This window comes from Jaculus jaculus, chromosome 13 (assembly GCF_020740685.1).
Source record: "Jaculus jaculus isolate mJacJac1 chromosome 13, mJacJac1.mat.Y.cur, whole genome shotgun sequence".
NCBI lineage: Eukaryota > Metazoa > Chordata > Mammalia > Rodentia > Dipodidae > Jaculus > Jaculus jaculus.
Window position 1 is genome coordinate 8248002 of NC_059114.1, and position 27953 is coordinate 8275954.

General features: G+C 57.2%; 1 protein-coding gene across 6 annotated transcripts in view; it reads right to left on the reverse strand.

Annotated features, from left to right (window-relative positions):
• Nucleotides 1–1775: 1775 nt before the first annotated feature.
• The window catches only part of Ttc28 (tetratricopeptide repeat domain 28), a 589332-nt gene continuing 563154 nt past the window's right edge, over nt 1776–27953 (reverse strand). For 5 of the 6 annotated variants that reach the window (XM_045132335.1, XM_045132337.1, XM_045132338.1 and 2 more), the window contains 10 exons: nt 27408–27552; nt 18931–19110; nt 17341–18061; nt 16133–16257; nt 13262–13493; nt 12846–12922; nt 11592–11615; nt 10783–10912; nt 8571–8678; nt 1776–6994 (listed from right to left, as the gene is read on the reverse strand). In XM_045132335.1, the coding sequence (XP_044988270.1) occupies nt 5412–6994; nt 8571–8678; nt 10783–10912; nt 11592–11615; nt 12846–12922; nt 13262–13493; nt 16133–16257; nt 17341–18061; nt 18931–19110; nt 27408–27552 (3325 nt within the window). In that variant the 3' untranslated portion in view covers nt 1776–5411. The remainder of the gene's footprint in view (nt 6995–8570; nt 8679–10782; nt 10913–11591; nt 11616–12845; nt 12923–13261; nt 13494–16132; nt 16258–17340; nt 18062–18930; nt 19111–27407; nt 27553–27953) is intronic. The other variant, XM_045132336.1, reaches the window with a different exon arrangement.

Sequence of the window (27953 nt, forward strand, 5' to 3'; positions counted from 1 at the left end):
TTTCTGAGGTAGGGTCTCACTCTAGCCCAGGCTGACCTGGAATTCACTATGTAGTGTCAGGGTGGCCTCAAACTCATGGCCTGCTACCTCTGCCTTCTGAGTGCTGGGATTAAAGGCATGCGCCAACACGCCTGGCTCTAATTAGCAACTTTTTTTTTTACACTTTATTTTTATTTATTTATTTGAGAGAAAGAGAGAGAGCAGCAGAGAGAGGGAGAGAGAAAATGGGCATGCCAGGGCCTCCAGCCATGGCAAACAAACTCCAGACGCATGCGCCCCTTTGTGCATCTGGCTAACGTGGGTCCTGAAGAATCCAACCGGGGTCCTTTGGCTTTGCAGGCAAATGCCTTCACCGCTAAGCCATGTCTCCAGCCCATGATTAGCAACTTTTTGAAGTGCTGTTTCCGTCACTGATGCTGAACTTCATTGCACTGCATCCAGATCACGTGGCAGCAATGATGCTCTTCTGACAGGCGCTTGGAATTGGGAATCATTACGTGGTCCACATGCAACGTGTTTCCATAAAACATCCCATGTGTGCATTGAGCAATGTGGGCTCACTGAGGGAAGGTAGTTTCGTGTAACTACACTGAGCCGTCTCCCCAGCCCTCCAGGAACATAGGGCCCCCCAGAGCTCCCTGCTAGCCTCTGTTAAACAGACCCTCCTTCCCATAACACACGCTTGCCAGGGGCAGCTCTCGATGACCGCTAGTCAAACCTTCTTTGCCTTCCCTGCGTGCCTGTACTCCCTCTGCTCTCACTATCTTCTTGTTTCTGCATTTGTCTTCCTTTAGAGCAAACAAGATTTTATTTACGTTATTATTTCTTCTCTTCTAACCAGTTTAGGAATATAACCTTTAGTGTGTGTGATTATACGCATTGAAAATACTCTAAACGTAGTCTTCCTTTCCTTCCCAAACTCACGGCATTGTGATTCCCATTTTACACAGTATTGTCTAGCGTCCCTGTAGTTACCCAAGGGAGACAGCCACATTTAGCGAGTTTGTTCACTAACCTTTGTTTCTTATAGGCCCTTTCCTTTTCTTTTTTCTTTTTTGTTTTTTCCAGGTAGGGTCTCACTCTGGCTCAGGCTGACCTGGAATTCACTATGTAGCCTCAGGATGGCCTTGGACTCATGGTGATCCTCCTACCTCTGCCTCCCGAGTGCTGGGATTAAAGGCGTGCGCCACCACACTCAGCTAGGCTCTTTTTTTAAGAGAGAGAGACAGAGAGAGAATGGGTGCACCAGGACCTTCAGCCTGCTGCGAACTCCAGGCGTGTGCGCCCCCTTGTGCGAATGTGTGATATTGCGTGCTTGTGTCACTGTGTCTGGCACATGGGACCTGGAGATTTGAACATGAGTCCTTAGGTTTCACAGGCAAGCGCCTTAACCGCTGATCCATCTCTCCAGACCTCTTACAGGCTTTTAAGCATATGATTGTTTCTTTCTGAAATCCTTCCTTGGAAGTTTCCTGACATGTGGCTCAGGTGACTAGAAACTGTTTTCATTTGTTTTAAGCAAGCACTGGGCTTTGCAGAATTCTCTGGCCCCCAACTGTGGTTACAGGAGAGCCTAGGTTTCTGCTATCTAAGACCCGTGGTACAAGTCTGCAGGAGGGGCTCCTCCATGTGCTTCTGATGTCCCTGTGGCCGTGGTCACAGATGAGACATACTCTTGACTCAGGTGTGCCCGCTCTCAAACACGGATACTCTACACGCCGCAAAGACACCTGGGAAATGTGGGACATGAGTAGAAAGAGACCCAGGCACAGCACTTAAAACCGAAGACACTCATGCTTTAATAGACATTAAAACCACACAGGGAGAAGGCCACGTGCCTTAGCAATCTTGATAAAAATATGAAGTTCTTTTTACATGGCAAATTTTGTCATAGAAAAAGTTCAATGCCGTCTGAAAACTGTGTAATTTACAAAAAGAAGTCTGTGTAGGCCAAAGGTGGTTAACAATGCATGTGAGGAGAGTGAATGCCAAGGGGAAGTTGCCCTGGAGGTGGGGGGGTGGCTGACAAGGGACATCTCTGAAGGGTTTGGCACAAACAGGGGTCCAGTTCACAAAGCCACTTATACAGCCGTTTTAGGTAAAAACAAAGTAAAACAAAGAGTTAGACGCCTTTTACCTTTTGCCTCCTTGCTGAGAGCCACCCAGGCTGCAGTGCGGTGGGTGTTCAGGCCACAGTCTCCCTGGGGACCCTGAGTGTGTGTGCTGAGAGGGAGTGGGCAGGCCCGGTGGGTGCTCGCCCAGGGCTCACCCACTGGAGGGTCTCGAGGGTGGGTGGGAGCAGGGTCAGGACTCTGTGGGCTGCCCGCCTCCTACCTGTGAAGATTGTGAGTATTTTAAAAAGGGTAGGAAGGTTTGAGCTAATTCATTCGGCTGTGCACCAACATGGGTCAAAATGGATTTTCTCTGGTCATTTAAGTTACAAGATCATCAAAGGAATTGAGCTGTCCCCTGTGAGGGCTGAGGCTCCCGCCGGGCTCTCAGAAGGCTCTACTGATTGTGGTCAGTGGCATCTGCTGGAGGAGGGCAGGGCATGCAGGGTTCTGAGCTGAGCCAAAGGGACATCTTCAGGGCCACCTGCAAAGGGAAAGCGAGGAGGACGTCTGCCGCTCTGCCCTCCAGCCACTGGCCCCGCTCACCTGGGTTGAGGAGCCACGGCCTCTGGCAGGCATTGCTGGCACTTATCCAGGTGGCCTCCAGCGCTCAAGCCTACCCTGCCAGTCAGGCTGACCCACTTCCTGACACTCTCTTCTTGGGCGGCAGCCACCAAAACGCAGGCTGTCGTGTGTCAGGTGCCCTGGGCAATCTTTCTCTAAAAGGTGGGTACTGGACAGTCTTGGGTTTAGTGGGACTGAGAGGAAAACATGAAGAATATTATGTTAGGTACCATTTGAAGTGGTAGCTATTTAAAAAGGTCAAGACCCATGATTGGCTTATGGCCAAAACCAGAACACTCCAGACTGACCGGCTGACCAAATGTAGCCTGTGGGTGGTGGTTGCCAACCCCTCGGTGGTACAGGGAGTACCATGAAGCTCACGGTCCACCAGGGCTGGACCTCTTCACTCATGTGGAAACACCATGATTGACATGCACCGTGGCAACGCGGGTGATCTACAGATTGTCCAGTTGTCTTGTCACCTTCACTTCCCCTTCCTTGAAACTTACACGTAAGACCAAGAAGAAGAGCATCCCTGGTACCGTTTGGCTCTTTAGCGTGAGTCCTAACGCAACAGTGTGCCCAGGAGTACGCTCAGGGCAGCCCACACATTACCGCCGGCTGGCTTGACCACCGCAGGGCACGGTCCAGGTTGGCCAAGGCGGTTGTGTGGGGTGGGAATGGGGCTGTATTCCGGATGGGGTGCAGAACTCAGCTGTCACCCCAGGGCTCCTGGGCCCTTGGGGGGGGGGGAGAGGCGGAGGAGGTGGCTGAGGAATGTAGCCTGGCCCTGGGTTTAGGCATTTGTTCTGAGGTTCATGCTTGGTTGTTGACGACCTGATTTCTCTAAACGCACAGTGTTATCATTTGGTTTCATTTGCTACACAGGGACTTTATCATTTTTCCTACTAACATAAAGACAAGCTGGGCCCGCTGCTGCGTCACGAAGCGCTTCTCCTGTAGGGCGGGGCCAGGTAAGATAGAACGTGGCACCCTTTATGTCTACTGGATGGTGGCTGGGTCAGACCCAGAATCCTCTGGAAGGAGCTCAGGAGAGCCAGTGCACTTGGATAAACAGCACCCTTCTGAGGAACAGTCAGTGGATGCGGATGCATGCCACATGAAATCCCAGCTGGGCCTGTAATCTCGGCACTCGAGATTGAGGCAGGAAGACTGCTGTGAGTTCAAGGCTAGCCTGGACTACAGGGAGACTCTGACTCAGCAAAACAAAACAAAACAAAACAAAACACCCGAAAGATAACCAAAGTGAGATCCCACCCAAGGTTAGAAGTGCCCCCAGGGGATCCGGATGCCTCTGCCAGGCCCCTGGGGGGGGGGCTCCATGTGCTGCCGGGGTCCTGGGCCACGTAGCTGTCCTCCCAGTGAACAGGGGAGGGTTTTACTTTCAGAATTATTTAGAAGATACTTTTTTTAAGTTCTCCAACTAAACTTAGAACCAACATGATTTGCAACATTTCATTTCTTAATATTCACCCCTAACTCGGCGCTATTCCCTCATCTCGGCGCCCTGGTAATATCGTCAGCACGCTGTCACAGATGGAGGATGAGCCCACTTGTTTGCTGTGTTAAAGACTGACCTCATGTTTAATAAAAATTGGGGCCACATACAAGCAAAAGGCGCCCTGCTTCTCAGGACATGATGAGTCTTCCGAGGTGGGAAGACAGCTCACGGGGATGGCCTGCGCGGGAGGTCTGACCACCGACTAAGAGGGAAGAGGTCCGCGGTGCCTGGGCCGGGGACATGGAGAACGGGCGGGCACTGGAAGGCGAGGTCTGGCTCTGGCTAGCTGGCTAGCTTTTTGTTTTTGTTTTTGTCTTAATAAAGAAACTGGATAATTTCAACCATGCCCCAACATGATCATCGCTTATGGATGAATATTCAAAATTTGACAGTTTAAAAAACTTTTTGAGCTTTTAAAAATAATAGCTATAAATGCAAAGTACTATTGATAAAACCAAGTGTTTATCCGTGTACAAAAAAGGTCAGTAATGTTTTAAAAGCACAAAGTTGTGTTTTAAATCACAATTGCATAGTTCTAAAATGCCTGGGTAAGAGTCACATAATTTTTTTTGTTAAGAAAATTCAAGTTTGACTAACAGTGGGGCCCCAAGGACCCTGGCCAAGCTACGCTGGGGGCAGCTCGGGACGGAAGCGCGTTCAGCAAGGGTTATTGCGTGGTGCCTGCGACCATTGAATCACAAAGCGTTGGCATTTTAAAAACCATCCTGCTTTTGGCTAATGTGACACTCTCAGGTAGAACGCAACTCAGAGAAACTTCACCCCCCACCCCAGCACCTGAAAAAACCTTACAAATGCTGTTTGTACTTGTGTATAAAAGGTATGCATAGAGACCTCGTAGAAAATCTGTACTCCTTCCTCCCACCCAGAACCGTGGCCATCGCTGTACAAAATTCTGTTGTCACTTAAAAGAGGAGAAGCAGGAGTCCTAAGGTAAACAGGAGAAGTGGGTGGAGAACGCCTCGAGCCTTCCTTCCCACCCCACACAAGTCCTGGCTTTTGGCAAATCTTGCCCAGAGGAGCCACCAGTGGACATTGGTGGTATTTGGCGTGGCAGTGCCCTTGCCCAGGGAGCCCACCTGCCTGGCACGGTCCTGGTGGCTGTGTGGGCAGCTGCACTGGCTGAGTGAGCAGGGCCCAGGGGTCCCAGGCCCTTCTGTGCTCGGTGCCTCCGGAGCCGGGGCTGGAAGACTGCTTCAGCATTTGGAGGAAGGGAAGAACCTTCCTGGGGAGAGGAACTTGTAGCCATTGGCTGCGGGCAGTCTCAGAGGGCGTGGGGTGGCTGCTGCACCACCGGGGCCACCGGGCAGCGTCAGTGCGCCAGCGCCGGTGTCGCCCGTGCGCCAGTGTCCGTTGGCGGGGGCCTTGGGGGGCGCCTCGTCCCTCTGCTGCAGAGGCAGCTCCTGAAGTTCCAACTTGTCCGCCCCGTCCTCCTCCTTGCTGTGCCGGGGTGACAGGTTCAGCAGGCTGAGGACATCTCTCTTGGACGGCAGGGCCCCTGGCGCCGCGCGGCACACTTTGCGGGGGCCCCTGGGAGGCTGGGGGGCGCTCTGCCAGAGCATCTTCAGGCTGTGCACGGCCTGCACCTTCTCGTCGGGGGCGTCGGCTGGGCTGGAGCGAGCGGAGCCGGCCGAGGAGTAGGAGAGCGCCGGCGACGGCACGCTGCCCGCGGGGGACTGGTGGCCCGAGCCGGGGGACGCGTTCCGGGGGGACTTGGAGATGTGCGCGCTGTACGGAGAGCTGGGGTACTTTAGTCTGAGGAGTGGCGCGTCTGATGGGGAGGCCTGGGCGTCAGAGCCCGGGGACGGGCGGCCGCTGGGCACCTCGGGCGCCGTGGGGCTGCTGTACCCGGAGCCCACCTTGGGCAGCGACGAGCTTCTGGCTGGGGGCTTTGGTTTGACAGTGACCGCTGACAGCTGACTCTTCTGGTGGGAGAGGACGGGCCTGCTGAAGGCGCTGGTTTCCGACGCCCTGAACACCGTGGCGCTGCTGGGGGCTGCTGCCACGCTGTCCTCCCGGTCAGGGCCCTTGGCAGCCGGGCCACCGCTCCTCTGCAGACGCTCCACCGCCAGGAGGTGGCTCTGAGTCTCCTCGAGGATCCTCTGCGCCAGCTCTTGGGGGTCAAGCGTGGGGGTGCTCTCCTCCTGGGACTTCACGGTGCTGTCTGTCTCCGTGCTGGACTGGTCAGACTCGCCCGTGTCTGAGCTCGCCAGCTTCCCCACCTTCTGGAAGGGCGAGTTTGGGCTGGGAATCAGTGTCATCTTCACGGGGGAGTTGGGGGTGCTCACGCTCCCCTTGGAGCTGATGGACAGCCTCACACCGCCCACTGCCCCGAGTCGGGCTGGCTTGGGGTCCGGGGAGAAGCGCTCCTTGCCTTCATCTTGGTAGGCCGCCAGAGGCTCTGTGCTTATGATGGAGAAACCCTCGTATTCCTCCTCCTCCTTGCCCCCTCCACGCCGGGCCTGAGGGGACAGCTGGCGCCGTGGCAAGGTGGCTCGCTGTGTGTGGGCACACTTGGGCCTGTCGTAGTCTTGACGCCCGCGGGGGCCTCCGCCTTCCGAACCCCCCTCGGGCTTGGAGACGAAGCTCATGGAGGAGGCGATGGAGCTGAGACTGTACACGGAGATGGCATCAGAGGCTATGCTGTCGGCCCCGCTGGGAGAGAAGGGGGGCTGCTGGTAGCCCAAGGGCAGGGCGTTGGACACAGACTGCGCCGACGCCAGCGACTCCAGGGAGGACGAGCTGTCCAGGCTGAGGCGCTTGGGGAGCTCGGTGGAATCTAGGCACAGAACACGCAGGCGGTGAGGATTTCTCAGACTTTGGGTTTTCCTTAGCAAAGCATCCGTACGGACACAGAAGCCAGCCGAGAATGGCACAAATACCACAGATGCACAACCGGAATTCACCCTGTGATCCCCTAGGAACTCAGTCCAGTTGAAAAGAACCTGAATCTGGGCGGAGATGGCTTAGCGGTTAAGCGCTTGCCTGTGAAGCCTAAGGACCCCGGTTCGAGGCTCGGTTCCCCAGGTCCCACGTTAGCCAGATGCACAAGGGGGCGCACGCGTCTGGAGTTCGTTTGCAGAGGCTGGAAGCCCTGGCTCGCCCATTCTCTCTCTCTCCCTCTATCTGTCTTTCTCTCTGTCTGTCACTCTCAAATAAATAAATAGAAAATGAACAAAACATATTAAAAAAAAAAAGAAAGAAAAGAACCTGAATCTTATACAAAACCCCCAGGGAGGGGCTGGGGAGGCTGCCCTGTGGTCAGAGGCTCTTGCTTGCAAAGCCTGACGGTCCAGGTTCAATGCCCCAGGACCCACATAGTCAGAGATGCCACGTGCAGACTGCGTCTGGAGTTCTTTTGCAGCGGCGGGAGGCCCTGGCACACTCATATTCTCTCTCACATAAATAAGAATAGTTTTAAAAAAAACCTAGGGAAGCTCCCAGGCACATAGCACAGATCCCCCACAACCTATGCTGCCTCCACTCTGCTCCCCACGTCACGGGGCCGGCGGGGGGGTCGGGTCCCGGGGCAGCCGGTGAGAACCCTTCTGTGTGCAGCCCATGCGCAGCACTCCCAGGAGCCCTGCTGCCGCCCACTGCCTGTCCTCCAAATGCCCGTCACCCTCTGCTAAGGTCTTTGTCTCCACTTGTTATGAAAGTCTCTAGTGATGTCCACTCCTCAAATCTGGTGCCCACAGCCAGTTCTGTGGTGGACACTGCTGCCCTTGCTGACCATACCTTCTGTGTGTTCTCTGCTGCGTGCCATTTGCCCTGGAGGGTGCCCACAGGGCACAGACTTCCTCTCTTTTAACTACAGGGCACCCTGTCTTTTATGTCCCCACACTGGCTTGTCCCCAGCCTCCTAGCTCGGTGGCTGAGCAGGAACAACAGACACTTAAGAATATGATGTGCCCAAGATGCCACTCACGCCCACTCCTGCCACTTGCCTTTCTGACCAGTGAAACATTGTCTCTCACAAGTGTTCTGAAACCCAGGTCCTTTCCCACTTGACCACTCTGTCCCACGGATGCCATTCCGCCACAGCAGCCTGGCCTTGGAGCGGCATCTCTCAGTCCAGCACGCCCCCAGTGGCACCAGTTCCCAGGTCATGCTCTCCGTCGGGGCCCCGTGGAGGGACAGGCATATCCTGTCGCCTCACTGAGTTCCATCACCTGCACTGTCGCCCAGCCCCACACCCACTTCAGTGTTCCTGAGGCCTGGTGGGCCTGCAGGCACAAGAGCATGCTGTCCCTGTCTGTCTGTCTCCCTCACGGGCTGCAAAGTCCCCAGGAGTCACGACACCTGTGCTCTCGTCCTCGGCAGCCCGGGACGCACCCAGCACCGAGGGCCCTTACCGAAGAGTGACAGCAAGGACTGCAGTGCACAGTGCGTGGTCCTCCGGTTGGCCTGCTTCCCAGTCTTCAGAATCACTTCCTCCTGGCCCACCTCACAGAGGTCAAAACCTAGAGGGACATGGGTACAGATGTCTGCCTCCAGCCGGGCATGGTGGCGCACGCCTTTAATCCCAGCACTCGGGAGGCAGAGGTAGGAGGATCGCCAAGAGTTCGAGGCCACCCTGAGACTACACAGTGAATTCCAGCTCAGCCTGGGCCAGAGTGAGACCCTACCTTGGAAAACCAAAAAAAAAAAAAACAAAAACAAAAAAAAACTACAAATGTCTGCCTCCTTCCAGCTCCGGGGCTTTCCTGGCTGATGGTGCCATGGCTAATGTGACCAGAGAGCCAGGCTGTCCCTCCCTGAGCGGCCACTCTGTGCAGCCCCGTCCTGCTTAGGTGGACCTGGATCTCTGCTGTGAGCCTCCCACACACTAGGCTTTTCCTGCTCGGTTGCAGAACACGCTGCTCTGGCTCTCCAGGGCACAGTGGCTGCTACACGTGGCACCGGGGCCCGGGAGAGGGAGCGCTAGGTCTCCACAGATCAAGGACGAGGTCTGCCGGCGTGTTACGCGTCTGCTGGCCTGGGGCTGGGAGATGTGTTTCTGCCGAACCATCTGCTGTGACCTCACCGCACCTCCGCCAAAGGCCAGGGGCGCTGCCAGGCTCTGATGAGACTCAGAGTGGCACACAGAGGGTGCAGGTCTTCCTGAGTGGGAGGCTGGCTAATGAGCTGTTGACACAGCGGCGGGACAATTTTAGAGGCATTAGAGCAGGCACAGTGGTGCCACCTGCTGTCCCAGACTTGGGAAGCTGATGCAGGAGGATCGTTTGAGGCCAAGAGTTCTGAATCAGGCAAATATCAGAGGTGGTCAACAGGCACCTCTCCCCGAGAAGAAGTCGAGCACACACCTTGGCCAATAATGGTGTCCACAAACTGGACAACAAGGAGCCCTCAGCACTGACCATCCACCCTCAGCTGCCCTTGGTCTCACTGAGCCCCACTTGAGACTGTGTGTGTAGCCCCCCCCAGAGGACAGGGTCCCTAGCATTAAATGAGCCCTGGAGTGCTCAGGCAGTGTTTTTGGCTTGCCCTGTTTGTGACTGACCAGCACCTCTTACTCAGGATTCTGACCCTGGCATTTTGGTCACTATGGAGCATTCTATCTGAGCTGGAAAATAACCAGGAATGTCCCAGAGCATTCAGCCTTTAAAAATGACAACCTCTGGGCTGGAGAGATGGCTTAGCGGTTAAGGCACTTGCCTGCAAAGCTTAAGGACCCAGGTTCCATCTCTCTCCAGGTCCCACATAAGCCAGACGCACAAAGGTGAGGCAAGCACAAGGTCGCATATGCACACTAGGTGGTCTAGAGTTTGAGTGCAGTGGCTAAGGCCCTGGTGTGCCAATACTCTCTCTCTCTTGTCCTCGCTGTCTCTCTAAGAAAAATAAAAATAAATAAATAATGACAACTACTAAGGTTGGAGAGATGCCTCAGCATTTAAAGGTACTTGCTGGCAAAGCCTGAAGGCCTGGTTCAGTTTCCGAGTACCCATGCAGAGCCAGATGCATGAATCTGGAGTTTGTTTGCGGCAGCAACAGGCCCTGGTGCACCCCATTTTTTCTTTCTCTCTCAAATAAATAAAAATATTTAAAACATTTTTTCATTTTTATTTTTATTTATTTATTTGAGAGTGACAGACAGAGAGAAGGGGGGGGAGAGAGAGAGAGAATGGGTACGCCATGGCCTCCAGCCATTGCAAACGAACTCCAGATGCATGCACCCTCTTGTGCATCTGGCTTGTGGGTCCTGGGGAATCCTCGAACTGGGGTCCTTAGGCTTCACAGGCAAGCGTTTAGCCGCTAAGCCATCTCTCCAGCCCTAAAAAATATTTTCAAAAGACAAATACTTACATAAATGAGAAACGTCTACTTTGATCTCAGCCACAAGAGGCAGCACAGTCACGGCTCTGTGCTGGGTCAGCAGGGGACTGAGGGGGGCTCCTCGGGCCCGGGGTCCTCACTGAACCACTTAGGGCCTGCCTACATATGTTTTCAGATGCAAGGCAGCAAAGACAGCCCACGACTCAATGTCCAGGCCTCACAGGACAGGGCAGACAAAAGGGAGTTAAAGAGAAAAGTGGAACGGAGTGAGTCAAGGATGCTTTGTCCTACCGAGAGCTGCCAGGAACTCGTGACACCCGGGAAGCCGCCACAGCTGGACGCTGATGGAGACCTGAATGGGAGCCGAGGCGAAGTCTTGCTCTTTCTCCCCAGCCTGGAGCTGGACCAGCACCTGGTGGAGCTGAGGAATGGCCACGTGTGAGCAGCAGCCCGCCCGCCTGCTGCTGGACCAACCTGCCTGAGCCTCCTGTCACCTGTGACCGTCTCTGCTCACCACCCTCTCACCTCACAGGTAGCCTTGGAAGTTCCTTGTAAAGTGCTTGCAAGCCTACAGTCCTCTGGGGGAAGCCGTGGGTGGCAGGGCAGTGGGCTGTGGGCAGTAAAGGTGGGTGGCGGTGATGTGGGGGAGGGGGAGGAGGCCTCTGGCCCCCTCGGCTCTGCTTCCAGCCTCAAGCCTTCCCTGAGCACAGAGGAGGCTCTGGGGGTACGGGGAGGGAGTCAGGGGGCTGGGGGCCTTCCTCTTTTTTCACGTCTGTCATCTTTCTGCTCTTGGGGTGCATGGGGAGGAGGAATGGGACGCAACTTCTCATAGCCCGTGTGGTCTGCTGAGGGCTCCGCAGAGGCCCTGGGAATGCTGCGGGGTCTTCCTGCTTCCTGCGGTTCTGCTCAGACTCAGAAACTCGAAGGAAGGACGCAGAGTGTGTGGAACAGGACAGGGAGCCAGAGCAGAGGAGGGGACGGGCCGCCTGGGCCAGCGGCTCGGCGACAGCGTGTGCACAGCGAGCTCAGAGCTGCCCAGGGACTTGGGGCGGGTGAAGGGGCTCACCTGACAGCAGTCGCTACTTAAAAGTTGTACTCACCATTCCCACCATATTTTTAACAGCCTTCGGCCAGCAGATTATAAGAAAAAGAAAGAGAGAGAAAGAGAGAGAAGAGAGTTTAGACTCAAGCACAGGTGTTATTATGCACACGAGCTGATCGCTGCCTTAGGAAGCTCTGACCAGGGAGAGGAGCGAGAGGCGGCAGGGACACACAGGAGACAGCCACACCCAGGCCAGGCACAGTCAGTTAGGGTTCAGGGGCAGCAGAGCCAGGCCTGCCCTGCCTCCGAGGGGAGGTTCGGCAGGCGGGGGCACAGCAGGGTTTCCATAGTGACTCAGCAAGTCAGCCTCGGATGTCCCTGGTGCCCGCAGTCAAGCAGACCCAAAGTCCTTGTGCTCCAAGGAGAGGAGGAGATCTGAACAGCCGACTTTCGGCCCTGCGAGTGTGGGAGTGGAATCCTAGCTGTCTGGTCTTGCGGGACAGACGCGGAAGCCTCCTGGACTCTGGGGGTTTTCATACGCCCGTGGTCTTGGGAGTGCCTCTGACACTATGCAACAGGCAGACGTGGCATGCTTGTTACAAACCGAGCAGGGACTCAGGGAAAAGGGCAGGTGGCAGGCTGGTTCTGTGTTCTAAATTGAGGTTGCCACCCACCTCAGGGTGGAGAAGGTTCCAGATACCCGTCAGAGTGCCTGCCTGGGGTGAGGACCAGATAGGACAGGCAGAATGGGACATGGGAGTGTTCTTGCTGAGGTGAGACTGGCTGGCAGGTGTCCCTCACAGCACCTTTCCAAGAAGCTACCCTCTGAGGTGACGGGGGCAAAAGTTCTCTGCCCTCTGGAAGGGCTGAGGCCCTCCCATGCATGATGATGCCCACAGCGTGTCTGGACCCCCGCGGCCTGCAGGATGAGGAGGGGAGCACAAAACAGCAGCCCCCCGCTGGGAAGGGGCCTCAGGGTGCTCAGTGCTGTGCTCAGTGAGAGACTGGCCTGTTTCTCAGGGACCGTGGCTATGATAGTGGTCAGTCAGCGGGGACAGCCAGGTGCAGGAGGGCACTGAATGGGGGGGGGGAACTCCTGCGATAGCCTGGACTACAGGGCAGGGCCGGGCACGTTTTGGGGGTAAGTGCTAGAGGATGCTTTGAGGATCTGCCCTCAGGCTCTAGCTGCATCCTCACTCCTTTATAAGCACAAAAGGCTGAGAAAGTGGGGGTGGGGGCCTTCATTGATGACTGGTCTGTCTAGCTCTGGTCACTCTGCCCCCAGCACGCACCCTGCGCCCGCTCCGCTTACCCGGCTGATGAGCTGCTCGCCCGTCTCCGAGGCTGTGATGAGCTTGCACAGGGCTTGGAGGGCAGGGTTGGGTAGGCCTGAGCCAGGACAAAGGGACAAACATTAACCCAAGGGCCTCTGCACCCTTCCTAGGGAAAGGGTCCCAGATGCTCGGCACTGGGGCAGCTTTTGCGTAAGCTTGGCTCAACCAGAGACACACATCCCCGCGTGGCTTCGGGACACAAGCACGTAGCCTCTGAGGAAGGGGAAACAGCTTGTCTCGCCACTTCTAGGGGCGCTCGTGCCCTGCTAGCTCTGAGGCTGGTATCCTCGTGATGGTGCGGGCCCTGCCACCCAGCAGCCTCGCCACCCCCCCCCCGGCTCCGCCCACCACTCACCCAGCAGCCTCGGCCCCCCCAGCTCTGCCCACCGCTCACCCAGCAGGGCCTGGAGGGCGCTGCTGCACTGCTGTAGCCGCTCGCCCGGGTCCGAGGTCGGAAAGAAGACGGCCGCTGGCAGGCCGCTGGCAGGAGGGTCGAGCCGGAAGCCCACCGCCGTGAGGAGGGCCTGCCAGCCTGGGATGCCCCCCACTTTGTTCTCCACGCTCTGCTGGGATGTGTACATGGCGTTGCGCTGCCCATTCTGGATGCGCTGCAGTGACTTCTCCACCTGCCAGGGAGCGGGGAGGGTCAGAGACGAGGCCGGGCCAGCCCTGCCCCTCCCCGTGGGACTCCAGGGAAGCCGCCCTAGTGTTGACTGCTGTCGCCATGGCGGTCTATGTGGCCCGGCCCCAGGACGTGACATTAGGCTGCCGGCCAGTCCTGGGGCAAGGAAAGGTGCAGGATGCCGCCATCGGAGCTGGGTCACTGAGGCTCCTGCCGACCCCCAATGCTACAGCCACCTGCCAGAAGCACCCCCAAGCCTGTGCCTGCTCCCCGCACTGCAGGCCAGTCCTCAGGCCCCCGCATGTGCCTATGGTGGTGACCGAAGTCTAGCTGGAGCCTCGAACCTCGGCTTCCCTCCACCCACGGCACCCCTCCTGCCCACCCGCAGTCACGGCGGGCGCTTAGTGGGGGATTCACCAGCGACTCGCTCATCACGAATGTCGGGGGCAGAGCACACCTTTTCTCCAGGGAAATCTCAGTCTATCCTGAGATGTTGCGCGCATGGGCTGTTGCTGCAGGGGCATGGGAGTCCTCCAGGATGTCACCTGAAGTGTTTCTTGGAGGACAATATGCATGCTGCTTTCCAAGGGAGAGGAAGTGTTCACCTACAACTGGCCAGGGGTGAGCAGCCCCTGCTGTCTCTGGGCAAGAGGATGTGGAGACACAGCCCCCTGCAGGAGGAGGGGTAAGGATGGGTAGGAGTTTGGTACGTGAGCCTCACAGCTGCTCAAGAGGTGTGACATGGGGCTGGAGGGATGGCTCAGTGGTTAAGGCATTTGCCTGCAAAGCCAAAGAACCCAGGTTCAATTCCTCAGGACCCACGTAAGCCAGATGCACAAGGGGGTGCACTCATCTAGCATTCATTTGCAGTGGCTGGAGACCCTGGCACGCCTATTCTCTCTCTCCTTCCCTCTCTGCCAAATAAGTAAATAAATATTTCATAAAAAGATGTGTGACGTGTAGGTGGGAGAGGTGGGGACTCATGAGCCCCTGAGAGGCCTGGCTGGACAGAGGCAGCCTTGGGAGGGGGACAGACCTGTCTGTTGTTTAGGAAGAGCAGTCAAGAATGGTGTGCTTTGGGGTCCTGGGGGCCTGAGAAGCTATGTAGTAGTCAGCAGTGCAGCTTCCGGATACAGGTTGGCATTAGTGAGCCAGTCTCCTAGCACCCTCGAAAGCTGCGGCCACAGCAGCCTGCGGCAGGGTCTGGCTGCCTCAGGCCACAGTGCATGGTCCCGCATGCTAATCACCAATGGCCCTGAGGATGCCTCCACACAGACCCTGAGCCTGAGGAAGGGACATGGCTTCTCTGTCATCAAAGCGCACTGAGAGCCACCAGGCTATGGGGTCTAAAGGGCTCTGCATGCACCTTCCCCATGAGACACAAGGTTTGCTTGGCCAAGGTGACCTGCCTTCCCAGGCCCCAGTCCACTGCCAGCCCCTGCTGGGAGACTCCGCTCCAGTCCTGTGAGGTGAACACAGTCACCTGGTTACGTGCACATGCCGTATGGACCCTACCCTGGGCCCAGAATTGGCTAAGCTCTGAATGACTAGAAACTGTCTTGAATTCCCACTGTAGCCAAGGCTGATCTTGAACTACCGATCCACCTGCCTCTACCTTTCCAGTGCTGGGAAGACAGGTGTGTGCCAGTGTGCCTGCCTGTCACTGATTGTTGACTTAATTAATATCTCATGTATTTGTTTCTATCATCTTTTGTGTGTGCTGGATGTGCCCATCTGGCTCCCTATGGGCTTGCCTGTGGTGGCCAGAGAAGGATGTTGGGGCCCCCACTCCATCACTGGAGTCTCTCACTGATCCTGGAGCTTGCTCCCCCCGCCACCCACAAGCTCTGTAAATTCTTGGATCTCTGCCCCCCTATGTGCACAGGGTTACAGACTTGCATGGTATGCCCAGCTGTTTATGTGGATCCTGGGAGTCAGACTTGGGCAATCTCTCAGGTCTCGTCAGGTCCTCATGCTTACACAGAAAGTGCTCTTCAACACTGAGCCATCTTTTCAGCCCTTAACTGATGACTTTTAGATACACGGATGATGCCAAGACTCTCATCCAGGGCTGTAGATTCTGGGGCCAGACAAGGACATGGTAAGAGGTTTCTCCCAGAGTCCAGGGGAAGAATACGGTTATGAGGGAAGAACTGTCAGATGCTGGGGTCCTGCTATGTGCTGAGACTCATATTTCCCCCAATCTGTGCAGGGGCCTTGAAATGTCAGTTCTGGGATGGAGAGATGGTTTAGCCATTAAGGTGCTTGCCTGCAAAGCCTACGAACTCATGTTCAAATCTCCAGATCCCATGTGGCCAGACACAGTGACACAAGTACAGTGTTGCACATGGGCCACAAGGGGGCGCTTGTACCTGGAGTTCACTCACAGCATTTGCAGGCCCTGTGCGCCCATTTTTTCTCTCTCTCTCTCAAAATAAATTAAGAAAAAAAGAACTATTAGTTCTTTCCTGTCTTTCAGGTGGGAAATGGAGCTCAGAGCACCAGTGATTTGCCCAATGCCACAGGGAAGCCCTAGGGTCCAGTTGCCAGGCATAGGACACCCTGGCACATGCCTGGTGCTGGGCACCCTTTCCCTGTCTTGCACACTCCTCTGGCTCTCACTGGTACCCTGCCAGCCCTTACCAGGTGCAGCAGTACCCTCAGGGCATCCCGTGCCCGCTCCGGGTGCTGTAGGATCTCTGTCAGTGCCTGGCCGATGAGCGACGAGGGGCTGTTCAGCTTCACATCGCTGCCAATGAGCGTGAAACCTGAGGAGGACACAGAGGTACCTCAGTGGACATCTGGGGCCCTGCCCACCCCTGCTGCCATGGCCAGCTCCTCCCATGTGCTCAGCAGAGCTGGTGGGCACAGCCGCCTGTCCCTGACCTCTTAGGGACCCACAAGTGAGGTGTCCTGCCAACACATACCAACAAGAGCTGGGTGGTGCCTCTGGAGAAGCCACTGGCCTCACGCCCTGAAGTCCCCATAAGAGGCCTTATGGGCGGGAACTTGGGGTCAGGGACAGTGGCTAGAAGAGCAAGGAAGTGTTTCTCCTCTGTAAGAAGGAGCAGCCAGAACTGGCAAGAAAGACCAGCTTGGCCAAGCAGCAGGAGCCTGTCTACCCCTCTTTCCCCAGAACCCTCCTGTGAGAAGGCCCTGGAGGACAGGTCCTGAACCACTGAGCAGTCCCCGAGTCTGCCTGCCCCCAAGTCCTTCAGGGAAAGGGTCATCAATGGGAGCAAACGTTTCTAAAGTTAACAGGGCAGCTTACTCGGAACCGTGGGCTCTTGTCAGAGACCTTTTCACTCATGCTGTGTGTGTCACACCTAGGAAGGCCTGCGTGTAACAGAGGATCCGGCAGAGGGACGTGCCTCCCACAGAACCTGCAGGGTGTTCTGTGTGACTATGGAGGGCCCAAGCAAGCCCCTCTGCCCTCTGCGGATGTGGACGGGACTGCGGCCATGTGATGAGATCAGCATGGAATGACTTATACATGGTCAAGCCACAGTCTTTGTGCTGCCCAGGCTGGAGGCGAGGGTTGACCAGAGGAGGCACAACACAGCCTGTGGGAGCAGCTGTTGCTCCTGCCTCGGGGACACCGAGCTGAACAAGGCGAAGTAACGTCCATCGGTCACATGGCTCTGTCTACGTCTGCCGATGGGCAAGACAAGGCTCTTTTCTATGGGCACAGGAGCAATGACAGTGCCCTCACTCTGGGGGTCAGTGGCTACCCTGACTCCGTGGGAAACCCTTCCTTGGACAACGGTGAGGGTTTTGGTGCCTGCCTCTCTGCTGCCCTTCCTCCCCTTCCCCACCTGCGGTATGTGGGGGGGGGGCTGGGAGGACCCTACCTGCCCAGTTGGAGGGGTGTGAGAAGTTCTTGCTGCCCTGCACCACCTTCATGGCCTCTCCCAGGGCGGCGCTGGCCTTCAGGCCGTTCAGCAGGGAGGAGTAGAAGGCGTGGATGAACATCTTGGAAGCAGCCACGGGTACCGGCCACAGAGCCACAAGGACACACTGCGCGCCGGCAGCTAGAAAGGCCCGCGTCAGAGCCACCACGCCATCGGCGGTGACCCGGCTGTTGGCCTCCTGGGCAGATCCGAGCACCACCAGCTTCACTGGCAGCCGCAGGTCCAAGAGGTCGGCGGCCGTGAGCAGCAGCTCCCGCAGGGGCGGGCAGTCTGAGAGGCTCTCCCCGTCGCTGGCGTCGTCCTGCACCCGCAGGGACTCAGGGATCGTGTACGGGGGGCCGAAGGAGCTCTTGCTGCTGGCGGAGTTGCCGTCCGCACTGGGCGTGAGGACCAGGGCTGACAGCTTCCAAGAGATGTGCGTGGCAAAGTGGACGCATTCAGCCTGGGTCAGGGCACTCATGACCCGCTCCTTGGTGGCCACGCTGCCCACCAGGGGCTGACATCCCAGCAGCTCGGACACCATGTAGGCCTCCTCCTCGGCTGACGGCATGGGTCCCCACAGCCACCTGTCCATCACGGCCGACGGCAGCTTGGGATTGCCTATGACGGCCGCCATTGAGTTGGAGCTGGAGTATGCGGGCAGGGTCTTCCTCGGGTGGCACTAGCGGGAGATCGCGGCAGTGAGACCACAAAACCCACGGCATCATGGGAGCACCAGTTTCCCCAAGTCATGCCATCCACCCTAAATTTTCAGCAATTTTGTGACTCGGGTGCCTGACTTCTGAGGGGCCATGTCTACCATGAGGAGCTCTGGAGAATGGTGGGGACTGTGAGGCGGGGGCATTTGTGTCAAGTCCTGAGAGGGCTGGGGAGGGGCACTGTGGGGCAGGTGTGGACCAGCCAGCCAGCCTGCCACCACCTCAGATCCCCGGACACCAAGTACCAGCTCCCTGCTCCCATCAGAGCAGAGGCTTTGGAAGGGCCCACAGCCCAGTGTCCAGTACGCTGTGTGAGCCAACAATGCCACTGCGGGGGTCAGTGCTGGAGACACCAGCTCACTTCACATGTAGGGCCGAGAGTCAGCCATGGAAACCTGAGAAACCTGGAGAAATTATTTTTCTTCTCTCTGAACCGACTCTGCCCTTGAGAAATGCATACAACCATCAAAGTCAAAATTACGATCCTCAGCGGGATGTGGTGATGCAAGCTTTTAATCCCAGCACTTGGGAGGCAGAGGTAGGAGGATTGGTGTGAGTTCGAGGCCACCCTGAGACTCCATACTGAATTCCAGGTCAGCCTGAGCTAGAGTGAGGCCCTACCTTGAAAAACCAAAAAGAAAAAAAAATTAGGATCCTCAAAACCTCAGAGGCAGAAATTGACCCCGTACGAACCATGCCAGTGACCACGGGTAACAACTAGGTCCTGTGGGAACGGCTTGTGTCCTGGGCCTGGAGCCTGGGGTCGTGAGCCCAGCCCTCCTGCACTGAGAACCCCGGGTGCCCGGGACACCCCCGCGGGGCAGCGCGTTACCTTGGAGTGTGGGCTGAGCGAGCGGACAGCAGGCACGGCGATGAGAGCGAAGCGTTCGTAAAGGTACTCGTTGGAGGAGCTGCCCTTCAGGAGAGCGAAGGGGACGAGGTAGAGTTCTCCCTCCAGAACCAGGACCAGCTGCCGGTGCCGGCCCACAGGGCCGCTGGAGTGCATCAGGCCCTGTGGAGCAAGCACAGCGGCTGACCTAGATGTGGGCCCACCGCCACCCTGGAAAGCTGCCTGAAGGGGAGGCTGGGAGGCTGTGGTGACTGGGGACGTTGCCCCGTAGAAGCGCCACCAAGTGGCCTGCCAGCCTCATCTTCCATCTGCCTTCCAGGCTTCCATCTGCCTGGGTGGGTGGTGGGAGGTAGAGGGGAATGGGACAGTCTCTCATGGTCTGAAGGTGACCTGAGGTGGGAGACTAGAGTCCTCAGCCTGAAGGGCTCTGGCTGTAGCAAAAGGGCAGGGGCCAGTAGATCCAGATGTTTCCCCAAGCGGTTGGGAATGAACTCAGATCGGCTGCCCTGGGAATTCTGCAAGGGGCGGAGGCGGCGGTGTGTGTGGGGGGGAGCAGAAAGGCTCTGCTGATGCTATGCCCCAGGAGCGTGGTGCAGTCACAGCAAGAACTCTAGTTGAGCCAGCACACTCTTCATTTTGATGGGCACAAGGCTAGAAGTGGAGAGAGGATGGAAGATCTGGGGGCCAGAGAACCCAGGGCGGGTGCTCAGCAGCAGGCTGAACTCATCGCGCTCCTCGGACGCTGGTCCTTCCAGGGGCCCCTGGTAGACACTGACGCTGTGACCCAGGAAGAGGAGGGAAGGTCAGCTGTGAACATGACCAAGCAGCCAGGTGTGGTGGTGAGCACTCTTAATCCCAGCACTTTTGGAAGCTGGAGGCAGGGGGATTGTCATGAGTTGAAGATCAGCCTCAGCTATAGACTAAGATTCTGTCTTTAAAAACCATTGCTAGGGGGCTGGAGGGATGGTTAAGGAGCTTGCCTGCAAAGTCAAAGGACCAGGATTGATTTCCCAGGACCCACTTAAGCCAGATGCATAAGGTGGCGTGGAGCATGTGTCTGGAGTTCGTTTGCAGTGGCTGGAGGCCCTGGAGCGCCCACTCTCTCTCTTTCTCTCTTATAAATAAATAATAAACATAATTTAAAAAATTTAAAGCCAGGCGTGGTGGCACACGCCTTTAATCCCAGCACTCGGGAGGCAGAAGCAGGAGGATTGCCAAGAGTTCGAGGCCACCCTGAGACTACATAGTGCATTCCAGGTCAGCCTGAGCTAGAGTGAGACCCTTCATCAAAAAACCAAAAAATAAATAAATAAATAAGTAAAATAAACCATGGAAAGGAGGAGAGAGAGAAAGAAAGGGAGAGGAAAGGAAGGGAGGGAAGGAAGGAGGGAAAGAACCATCCGGCCAAGCGTGGCTGACAGCGGACAGGAAGTATAAGCGACTGCTGAGGTGGGGGCGGGGCGGGGGCGGAAGGTCATCTGCAGACAGCCCGACACGGGGCAGGGCTGGCTCCAGGGTCCAGCGGGCTTCCCGCCTCCTGTCTGTCCTGGTGGGGCTGACAGGCTGTGCCCTCAGGAAGCACATGTGCTTGCCCTGACCCAGCTGCCTGCTGCCTGGGGTGCCTGGCTAAAGGTGGCACCGACACAAGCTAACCCAAAGTGACATGTGCCTGGCGGGGCCGTCAGCCTCTACAAATCCACGTGGCTTTAATATATATATATGTATATATATATTGTATGTATATGTGTGTGTGTGTGTGTGTGTGTGTGTGTGTATACACACACACACACACACATACATATCTACATTGAAAGGAAGTAGAAATTAAAATGATTTGGCCAGTTTGCTTCCTGGCTTTCCAAGCTGTTCCCTAGGGAAAGCTAAATAAATGAGTCACTGGGCCACCAAGGAAGGTTTGGCGATCATGGTGTCCCCAGACTGCCCGGGGCCAGTGGGTTCCCACAGGGTAAACAGAGCTGTCGGCGGCGTGGAGCCCTTTTTGCAGCAAGTGCTGGGCCTGAGGCTCCCGCTGGAGATGCAGGTGGCCCTGAAGGATGGGTCTCAGCACACAGCTGACCGGCGATGGCTTAGCAGCCGGGACAGGGAGGACCATGAGGGATCAGCCCAGCTGGCATAAGCTTGGGGTTGCGGAGTCATAGGCACCATGATCAGATGCCTGCCCAGGCCTGTGGGGTTGTCCTGGGCATCTGCTGTGCAAGCCTCAGTCAGGCTCCACCACAATCGTGATGTCTCTGGGACATCAGGCCTCCTGTGGGCCGGTCTCCAGCCGTGGCGGCACCTGTGCATGTGTGCCAAATCGGGTGGGGCTTGGGGCACGGGGAGTGGGGGGCGGCACAGGTTGGAAGCGGCTCAGAGCAAGCACACGCTGGCAGTGTCCTCGGAGGGTCTCTGCTAAGTTCACCTGTGATGTCGGATCTGAGCCACAAGCCCAGAGGTGACGGCGACCATGTTTCCCGGATGAAGCTGTGGGTTTCTCCAGCCCTCCTTCCCTCCTTGGAGAGCTGCCCCTGTGGCCCAGCTGTTGGGAGGAGCAGCCCCCGCCCCCCACCAGCACCACTTAGACCATGGGAGGCTGGGTGACTTAGGACACGGGCCTGCTCACAAATTTACAGTGACATGCTTAGAAAAACCAAGCGAGGGCCAGGCATGGTGGCACACACCTTCAATCCCATCATTTGGGAGGCCGAGGCAGCAGGATCACCATGAGTTCGAGGCCAGCCTGAGGCTACATAGTGAATTCCAGGTCAGCAAGACCTTACCTTGCAAAACCAATAAATAAATCAAGGACAAGAGAAAACAAGTGTGCACAGGACATGGCATTGCTGAGCAAGACAGTGGCATTGAGTGTGGCAAGAGGGATCCAGAAGTCAGACTGTGCAGGGCCTTGGCTGGGGCAGGTGACCCTCACGGGCCACAAGGGTCTTCTGTCCATTTCTGGCTGAGAAAGCTATTGTAAGGATGCCCCCGGAGTAGCCTGTGTCATGAATGTGGGCCACTTGGTGACTCAGACCAGGCAACACATGCTGAGAGGAGTGGGGACAAGGCGATTTGCCTTGAGGATGTGGTGACCAGAGACCTCAGGAGAGGAGGGCAGAGCTTGTACTCCTAGCTGGAGAGAGACGGAGGGTCCACTCTGAGCCTCGCTCCCAAAGTCTAGGTCTGCACTCTCCCGGGACAGTGCACTGTGGCTGGCACGTGTGCACAGCCCTGGCTAGATGGGACCTTGTTCTGCCTGTGGGTGAGGGGAGGCAGGGAGCAACCATGCTTATGCTCTCATTGGTGTGTGACTCATGGGGAGGTGGTCCAGCTGACAAACGCTATATGGGTAGTGTGGGAAGTTAACGTGAAGACCGGATGGACATGCTGCCCTGCCCTTGACTGTGCCCACTGCTTGGGTCACAGGCTCGACCACATCCAAGATGGGTTAGAGGGCAAGAGAAGGTGAGGTGTTGATGGCTTTCACATACTGTATGGAGGGCGGACCACAAAGGATCTTCATATGGCTGGGGAAGGACTGGCTCCTTCTGCCACCTTTGCTTTGAGAGAGAAAATGTACTGGCCGCTGGCACGTAGGAGTCCAATCAAGCCCACTGGAGACAGGGACCTCCCAGCCCACGAGGTTTCCAGAACAAGACAAGAATAAGCCAGGAAGACAGTGCCAGGGGAAGGCCGTGTGTGCAGAGCGTCCTATGGCTGACTCAAGTACAGTCTGCAAAGGGAAAGGCTGCTTTATCCGAGGGGGTGGAGGGTCCCTGGAGGCACAGCTGTTGCCTGTTCACCGCTCCTCACCCCCAGTCCTTCAGGCATTTCTCAGGTCAAGGGCTCTGTCAAGAGGGGACAGTGGCGAGGCAGCCACTCTGTGAGCCTCGGGCAGGCAATGTGACGATGTCCCGCAGAGCCTCCCAGCCAGAAGGGACCAGCAGGCCACTTCTTGGCCACTGCGCCATCAGTTCCCTTCCCAGGACCCTCTCCACCCTAGTGGTTCGTGGCCTGCTGGTCCATGTAAACATCGAGGTGATTTAGTGGTGGCAGTGGCCCTGTGGTGTGTGCTGACCATAGCGACTCTGTGCATGTCCAGCCCGGGGCGTGCTTCTCCAGTGCTTCCCCGTACCGGCAGCTCCTTTGCTGGTCAGAAGCCAGTCAGACAGCGGGCAGTGGGGCTAAGCTCTCCAGGGCCTTGTCTTACCGTCTAGACTCGCAGGAGAATCTGGGTTTCGTTGTTTCCACAGACACAGTCCTTGGCTGCCTTGGAGCCACCAGTCTTGCCCTAGTTGTGCCTGTCCTGGGGCGAGCCACTCCTCCTTCTGCTTGTGTGTGTAAGGGAGTTTTGCAAGGCACCAAGGAAGCCCTGGAGCCATCCCAGTCATGAGCCACGATCCCTGGCCAAGCTAGCCCCTGGCTCTGCTCCCCTGGGAGGCCTTGAGCCACCATGAGTGCGTGCCAGTGCTTAGGCGGCACACGGGTACCCTCTACCAGGGCTTGGCCCCTGCCCGGAAGTGGAGGCAAGCAAGCTGTGCCTCTGTCCTGACTGGGGTCACTGCTCTTGTTCTCAGTGCGATGGCTTTGGATTATAAGACGTCACAAGGAAGACACGGAGACCAGATAAAGGGAAGCCAAGATGAGGACGAGAGACTACGGCAAGACCACAGCCCAAGGTCCAAAAGGCCCCTGAAGCTGTTGGTCGGCTACACATCTGCCTTGGTGGCCGCAGTGCCTGGCAGTGGATGACCCCTCTGCGGTGGTGCACGGGTGGAGACCCAGGCTGGGGGCGGACCAGCACTTGTCACCACAATGCCTGGGGGTACGTCACACACACACAATGCCGGTAGGTCGCAGGGTGACACTCTAAGCTTCCCTCAAGATGCCACTGTCAGCAGGGGGTCGGGGCATTTGGGCTGCAGGGACCGGCCTGGTCCCTCAGCACCAGCAGAGCCCAGGTCTGAAGGGTTGCTTTCCGTCCTCCGCTCTGCTTTGATACAAATGTGCACCAGTCTCGTTTACTCTAAACACTTGCAACAGTTCCTGGGTGACATTTTCCCCTGGGTATCAGGCGGGGCTTGACTTAACACTTGCTGATGGCTCGTGTGCACATGTAACTGGCTCCTCAGACAGGGGGCACGCTCACCCGTCATGACAGCAAAGGACAGCACACTTCCAGGAAAATCGCGACAGTTTCCCTTAAGCCAGATTACATCAAATGCTGGTGCGTGCCCACGGTGAACTCTTCTGCCCCACTTTCCATACGGGCTGTCCCAGTCCCCTGGCAACAGGACCACGGCCAGACAAAGGCAGTTGCTCAAATGGTGACATGCCCTACGTGCAGAAGCTAATCACATTAGTCAGAGCGAGGGTTTGACGTGCAGCCTCTGAGGGTCCCTGCATGTCTGACAGCTGACAGCGTGACTCTCCGGCCGTTGGCGGTGTCATGCCGCCCTCTGGTGGTCTCTGGGGTGGTTCGGCGTGTTTGCAAGAGGAGATGCTGGTAGAAGCCAGGCTCCTGCTCCAGGTCGGCCAGAGAGGGGAGTGGGGACCCTCCTGGAGATGAAAGCTCACCATGGCTGACCTGGCCACCTGCAGCCCCGCTCTGTGGCCACCTCCAGGTCTGTATGTTGTGCCTGTGCCGTGCCCATAAACATTTGCTGAGTGAACGACTGAAACTCTCAGGGAAGAGCTTTGTTGAAACACAAATGAACACAATGGGTCCTTTTCTTCTTTTGGGTTTTTCAAGCTAGCATGTCGCTCTAGCCCAGGCTGATCTGGAATTTACTATACAGTGATCCTCCTACCTCTGCCTACCAAGTGCTGGGATTAAAGGCATGAGCTGCCATGCCTGGCTCTATTTTTTCAATTAATTTTGAGACAGGTCTCTTCACGTTGCCTGGTGTGGCTGGAAACCCCTGGACTCAAGCAGTTCTGACATAGGCTCCGAGTGCTGGGTCTCTGGGCATGGGTACAGTCCCCGGCTACGTGGATGGCTGTGGTCAGTCAGGGGGTAACCCTGGATCTCTCACCGTCTACCTCAGGTCAGTCAGGGGGTAACCCTGGCTCTCTCACTGTTTACCTCAGGTCAGTCGGGGGTAACCCTGGATCTCTCTCCATTTACTTCAGTGGCTCTAAAGAGGTTTTGTTCCAAGTGTCATTTGAAGCAATCAAGCTCCTCCATCGTGCTCGAACGGCCATCTCACAAAGGAATCTTTTGTAGATACCAGGAGCGAGAAAGTACTTCTGACCTTGAAATGAGTCCCCTGTGGTGGACTCTAGTGCCTTGGCAGCTGTGGGGAGTGGCACGTATCTGGTGACTGGGTCTCAAACCAGCTCTTCAAAGGGACTGCTCTGATCACTGTTGATCTCATTAAATGCTTGAGTCCATCCATTTCTCCCTCCCGTGAACCCTTGGAGGTGCTTGAGGATGTGTGGGTGAGACAGGATGGCCACAGACCAGTTAGCATGGTGTCGTTCTTCAAGTCACGGGGAAAGGTCTATGGAGAGTGTCTGATACAGTGTGCTGATGTCACGCCCCTCAGACTCCTCTGGGTGGCTGGGCCATGGGGCAGCGTCCCTCCTGCGTGGAGACTGGCGGCCTCCGCCTGCCCTGCGGCTCACCTAATCCTGCCACCACCTGGCCCCACTGAGAGACCACCGTCCAGCTGTGGGTCTCTGTAGGCATGCCCGCCAGGCTTGTACGGCGGGGCACTGAGGACTAGGTCCAGCGCTCCTTGGGAGCAGCCCTTCTCCCAGCTTCTGGCTCTCAGAGACGCTCCTGTTGACCACAGGTGGCCACAAAGCCCATCAGCTGGCTTCCTCCTGGGCCTTCCTGCTTTCTGCGTGGAACTAGACCAAATGCGAGTGAGGCTTGGACGGAGCCCGTTTCTGTACCGCCTTCACCAGTCCCCATGCCAGCTGCCGGGGGCGCGGAGCTGAGGGATGGCTCTGCCCTTGGGGAGCGTGGCAAAGCCACAAAGAAGATTAAGACAGGAAGGCCGGCCCTGAGTCCCGGGTGTCACCGTAGTAGAGAAGACCTCTAGGTGTGTGGGTGCCCAGGGTACAGGGGGCTGGCAAGGGGGCTTTGGGATGACGAAGGCTTCGTTTCAGCTGGGGTCAGAGACAGTGAGGAGGCTGGTGGGCGGTGGTGACAGTCACAGGCTCCCCTCCTGCACCCCACCCATCGATTCTACATGAGTGCAGCATAAATGCAGGACGCTGGATGCAGGGTCTCGGGAGGCCCGAATGAGTGAGGAATGGAGGGTCCTAACACCCCACCCCCACCCCAGAGAGACCAGGGGAGCGAGGAACACCAAGCCGGCGGCAGGGCACTGAGGCCGTGTGTGAGGAAAGGGAAATGGGCGGCAGTGGAGAGACGTGAACAGGCGGGCCGAGGCGCTGGGCCTGCAAGTCACTGTGCGCTGGAGTGCGCTTGGCGGTCATGGCCACCTGATAACAAGAGGGCCTGAAGGGGCAGAGGATGTCAGGAAGGGTCAGGAGCCAGGATGGCTGGCCTCCCAGGGGAGGATGAGAAGGTCTGGGCCTTTGCTGGACAGGTGATCACATCAGGAGGCCATCCTGATGTGGGAAAGCTTTGGGGGGGCCCCTTGAGGAGGGGCTGGACACAGTAGCTAGTCCTCACCAGGTGCCGGTCACTGTGTAGCAACCCCCCCCCCCACACTCTGTGTGCTACTTTCCTCCACCCCTGACCTGACATGCCTAGTGGGACGGTCCTCACTTCCCACTGAGAACTGTGTTAGGAGGGGATGTGCCATGGCCAAGGTCGCCCATTAGGAAAGGGCAGTGCCCGGCGGAGTTCAGTGCTGCCAGAAAGACTGCAGAGGCCGAGCCCCAGGGCGCCAGCAGGAAGAGCAGCTCCTCACAGCTGTTTGGGTAGCTGAGACAGTTCTGGAAGGCTAGGGAGGGACAGGGATGGGCCCTCTCTGGGGACAAAAGAGTCGTGATTGAGTGGTAGCTTTCCTCCAGGACTCTATGGCAGGTGTCTTCAGCACCCGACAGTGTCCAAGGCCCCAGGGAAGGGCAAGGTCACTCTCTCCAGAGAGCCCAGCCCCAGCTGGGGTGTGGGGGAGCAGCTGGGAGAGAAACAGAATGAGGCGGGAGGCGTTCCTGCTGTCCTGAGCCTTGAAGCCCGCAGGGAGCATGCAGAGACACCGAGGCCGGATGCACCCAGCCTGTGTGGAGCAGAGCTAGGACGTGAACCCGGACCTGCCACGGTGACGCGCAGGACCTCGAGTGCAAGCCGCCAGCCGCGAAGCTGGCCACTTGAGCGCTCAAGGGAGGAGTGTGGCGCTGGGCAGGAACACGGGTTGTGGGAGAGAGAGCTCTGGCTGTCTCTGCAGCCCATCCTCATGTCTCGGGAGGACACTCATGGGCACTGAGCAGTAAAATGATGTGTCCTGATGCTGAGGAGCCATTTGCCCCTGGCAGGCACTTACCCCTTCCATGGGCGCGATGAGCAGATCGTAGAGGGCGCGGAGTGGGGACTTGGCCAGTGGGCTCTGCCTCCTGGGGAGAGAGGAGGTCCCGTCCTTGATGGGTGACATGGAGCTACTGAACAGGCTTGTCATGCTCTGGCAGCTTCTGGGGAGACAGGGCAGAGGCAGGAATCAGGCACCCCCTCCCCCCCGCCGCTGCTCGGGCGGCCGGCCTCCCCTCCAGCCCCAGCACCTCCTCATCCCTGGCAGGTAATTTGCACACCACACCGGGCATGGTCGGAAGCGGCCTGGCAAGCCAGCTGCCCGGGAACACACATTTCTATGGCATTTGTGACATCACCAGCGTCCCAGAGTGCTTGGACGGAGGAGTTAATTCCACCCTGCAGAGGGCAATTGTGCACAGGCAAAAGCAAGGACCGGGCTGGGTCAGTGCGGCCAGTAGTCTGGCAAGGACGACATCCAGTGCCAATGAACTCCCGACCACGGAGATGAGGACAAGAGTGGGCTGGCCCTGCCCTGGCTCTACCCGGCCACTGGGCACCTGCC